This window comes from Priapulus caudatus, unplaced genomic scaffold (assembly GCF_000485595.1).
Source record: "Priapulus caudatus unplaced genomic scaffold, Priapulus_caudatus-5.0.1 Scaffold160, whole genome shotgun sequence".
Taxonomy (NCBI): Eukaryota; Metazoa; Priapulida; class Priapulimorpha; order Priapulimorphida; family Priapulidae; genus Priapulus; species Priapulus caudatus.
In genome coordinates, this window is record NW_014577221.1 from 52,810 (window position 1) to 57,409 (window position 4,600).

A 4,600-nucleotide genomic window follows, 5' to 3' on the forward strand; every position below is an offset into this window, starting at 1 on the left:
GTATATTATATTGTTAATTCGTCAGATGTAAATCTGAGTCTTGCGAACGCAACGAGTCATAATATGTGCGCACGCAATTATCAAGTACGCTGGCTAACCTTTTGTACACTCCCGATTTTCGAACGTTAAACTTAAATTAATTACTTTCAAACTTGAATTAATTAACTTTAAAATGCGTTTCACTGAGAATAAATATGTTCAAATGCAGGTGATTATTACTCGTGTTAGAAACATCATGGGTTATCATCATAAACATCTCGTTCAGCTTATCGAATCTTAGAGATTAATTACCAAGATATTACCTACCTAGTGCTATGTATTGTAAAAACAATATACAACATATTACAAAAATCACTTGCTGCTAATTGTAAATTTATTCAATATATTGACACCATTAATTTCTCCAAAAAACTTACGAGGGCATTAAGATCGACAGATGATTTAAATAGACTGGATTGATTATTAAAATGTAATAATCTTAGAGATTAATTACCAAGATATTACGAAGGAATTGTCGTGAATGTGAATTATTTAACGAAGATTATTACAATACTCTTCTGAGTCAGTATAACAGTGATTGTGGGAATGTCAAATCGGCGTCCAGCATGTTATTACTAACAGTTGTACATAGAGTTCAGCTTGTCAATGTCGGACTGCCTGAAACCACCGCCTACGTAGGGCTGTCCCAGTGGTGTGTTACAGGAAGGATCATTCTTGGCGGTGATGGTCGGTTCGTTGTTCTTAGAGAAGGAGTAGCAGTCGTAATGCATGATCGAGTACAAGTCGTAGTATCCATACAGGTCGACCTGATCCGCGGTGTACTTGGCGAAGTTGTACTCTGTTCCTGCAAGTAGTAAAACACTGTTGAGGGAAAGATCGCGCAGTAAAAGTATTTACGATTAACTCCCCCAACCTTCTAGTGTTGTTATCCATCGGCTGGTAACCTGCAGATACTATCTCGCCGTTGGACGGCGCTAGTGTCGCGCGTGGGACATAATTTTAACATGGGGCGCACATATATAGATACCAGGAGTAGATAATAGGAAATTAGAGAATTAGAGAAATAGGGGATTCCCTATTATCTACTCCTGATAGATACGTATCTTGGTATCTACTATATACATTGTAATGAGTACATGTATATAGTAATATTACTGTACATATACTATAGTACGTATATAGTAGTATATTATCAGGAGTGTATGATAATAGACTCTATTATACACTCTTGATATTATAGTGCAGTATATAATACATAAATTGTATAATAGTAGATGATCATAGATCTATGGACGAGATCTACGGCGGGTGTGCCGGTGTATAAGATCTTTACTGTTACGAATCGCGACACCGAGGATCGAATGCCTACCTGCTAAACCTCCGTGAAAGGAACACCAGTATCTAGCAATTAGAGTACTCGTGGTATATAAATAATGTGTGCTATAAATAGATAATCATTATTATGTAGTTAGTGGATAAGCATGATTTTCGATTTAGCAGTCTTAACCTTCAGCGGAAGCTAGTTATGACTCGTATCTCACCTTCATACATGTTCTCTTCGTAAATGTTCACGTAGTAGTCACGGTCGGTGCGTGACTGTGTGTGATAGAATCCGGCACAATGCATCATCTCATGCACTGCTGTTTTCGTGGACTCACAGCCTTCGCCCAAGGAGAGGTCCTGCTTGCCACCTAGTCTACCGACGTAAGACCAACACCTGCGAAGAAGGAAATGTATGAAATGTGTACGTGTGTGCGTGACAATACAACGCTTCGAAATTGTTTCTTCGTGTCTCCTGCTGCCCGTGTACACAGAGGCATTTTTGCTGTCAGTGAGAGCGATCGATGTATCGTTGTATCACTTGCGGTTAGTATTAATGACAGGATATATGTTGCCATCGTTCTATATAAGATGGGCGCGGAGTATGAATCACGTTACAGAATGGGTATAAGAATTCTACACGTGTATACACATACCCGCCGTAACTACGTGATATGTGAGCGTAGTCTGTCTCTGTAGTCCTCGGCACCCAGCGGATGCACGTGTGCTCGTTGTATTGATCGAACGCTGCGTAGATTGCATCTACGGTAGGGAACCCTGGCGCAAGCAACATAAACGTACGTTTCAGCCACGCAGAGCTAGACTATGTTCCAGATGTAGGAAACCGATTGACATGATTGCATAGCGGAACGCAGCGGAAGCAAGTGTTCTTTCTTATCGAGAGGAAGAATTGCGAAAGAATCCTGCAGCCCTGCGATTCATTTCGTCTACGCCTTAACTTTAGCGTAAAGAAAACATGTTGAAGAAAGTGGTAGAAATTATATGTAGGGCTATAGCGCAGAAACATCCTAACTGATGTTGCGCCAGTAGACGAAGTGCTAGAGATAATTATTGCTACACACTCTGCGATACCTACAGTCGCATTTGCCGCAAGTCATTCTGCAGTAGTACCACATGAAATCAGGGTTGTCTTCACACTGCCCCCACGAGGCCCACTCGCTGCACTTGGTCTCTTCGTACATTGGGTTATCCTCGCACGGTATATCCCCTACAACAGCAGGAAACTTACATGTACTTACTTTCATGTACCTTCATGTACCTTCATGTACCGTACATGTACCACTCTTACTAATAACACCACCGGAATGTACGTTATAACATCGTATTGGGATGAGCTTGGATTCGTATATGTATTGGTTACGTCTATATATTCATCCATTTATTTGATATAAAAAAAAACAATGCAATGGAATATGTATGCACATGAGCGCAATTGCGAATGTCTCCTAATCCGAATCCGATTACTGAGCATATACTCACACAAGTCATAATCAAGCACGTACGGTATTCTTGCGTTTGGCCACCTGTAATATTCCCCTTTGATACCGCTTCGTAAATCGCCTCCCTTAAAAACAGGAAAGTCTCCACGATTATCAAGTGCGTTCATTTCATACCATTTCATTCATGCAGTAATATACGCGGTACCTTATCTGATATCTTATCTATATGTTTTGATAATCTTACACACTTACACCACAGGACGGGACTACGGACAATGTACATAATTTTATATACTACTACTAGTCGCAGGAAGCTTAATGTTAATATAAGAAAATACATTATACAATATAAAATTAAGTCTTGACTTCATTATCACTTTATAAGTGATGATAAAAAACGTGGATCGTAATCTATAGTATAATGTCTACACATGGGTGCCGTATGTATTCTTATACGAAGCAGCAGTGTTGTATTCTTTAACGATACCCAGCCAGGTTTTAGGCTAAAGATGTTTTTGTTTACGATGACAGGATTTGTAGAAACATGGAAAACAGAATAAGCCAATCAGCTAACAGATTTCAGCCACCCGGGTCACCATATATATGATTATGTTGATTATTGTTGTGTGATGTATATTGATGTGATTTGCGATGATGATTGATGATATGGTTATGTCACGTTATTATTAAACGCACTTCTAATTTACCACTTATGCATTATTTAATTAGCACTTGTTATTCTTTACTTTCATTTGAAACATAAACACATAATATTTTGGTCGCGAAGGCAACTCAGGCAACACCGGGTTTTCCCATTAGTAATTGAATATGCTCACCACTGGAACCTTGATGTCACCTTCAAACAGATCGCCATGGCCGGCCTCTGAAAAGTAACGTCACGGGGTTATAGAAACAGAATGACAGTTCGATAACGTTACGATTCCAGTGCGTTTATATTTTCCATCGAACGTCATCTGTCTCAGGAACTCTTTCACATTATACTCACCTCGGTTGATCTCAATGATATGTTCGAAATTGCCTCTCTCGTGGGCCAGGGCTACGCCCAGACATAGCAAGAAGACCACAGCTCTCATGATTGCTCTCCTGTCGAAGTGTTTCTATTAAAGGCTTATGTCACTATCAACCCTTCAATTTATAGCCCGGCCTTGTGGTAAACATGACAAGCATGTCATTGGCGAAGGACAACTCTTAAAGTTTACTTGTATACAATATGTTACGGGTCAGGGAAAGGCTTTGCGCCAAGCAGTTGTGTGGGGGATAACAGTGTATGTTAGGTGATAGGATAATCCCTGTTTGCACACATCTACAAACTTTACTACAACAGCTACCTGCGTATCAATTCAGGGAATGTATCTGGTATACACAGCTGCCACTGCTGAGAGATATATGCTAATCCATATATGCTTATTAAATATATCGATATACTGTGTAGAACTTTATAGCTCGCTTTTACCTCGCCAATATATAACATCATTAAATTGATTTTTTAAGTCTCCGTTTTACTCGTCGTTGTACCAGTTGTTGTTTTTTATTACGTGATAGATTTCGGGAGCTGATCGCTGCAGATGTGCTTGTTCACATTCACGCTAAATCCGTTGCTTATTTACTTCTTGGTAGATGCACATATCGCCTAGACCGATATGGTTATCCTTAGCATTTTGATGGACCTTCAAACGCATTAACGCATATTAAAATTAATTAAAAACATACCTCAAATGGTTTATAAAGATAGCTTAAATTGCTCGGCATATATTCAACCATAATTTTACTTTTTAGGGAAAAATTCACCCTGTATCTTT

The 4,600-nt window shown here is 39.3% G+C and overlaps 1 protein-coding gene across 1 annotated transcript; it reads right to left on the reverse strand.

The window, feature by feature from the left end:
• Positions 1-366: 366 nt before the first annotated feature.
• LOC106806424 (astacin-like metalloprotease toxin 5) lies at positions 367-3,874 on the reverse strand. Its single transcript, XM_014808352.1, has 6 exons — positions 3,787-3,874; positions 3,637-3,663; positions 2,417-2,548; positions 1,977-2,097; positions 1,542-1,717; positions 367-844 (listed from the first exon to the last, which is right to left on the reverse strand). Exons 1-6 carry the CDS (start codon positions 3,872-3,874, stop codon positions 615-617), a joined length of 774 nt encoding a protein of 257 aa, XP_014663838.1. The 3' UTR covers positions 367-614.
• Between the last annotated feature and the right edge of the window lie 726 nt (positions 3,875-4,600).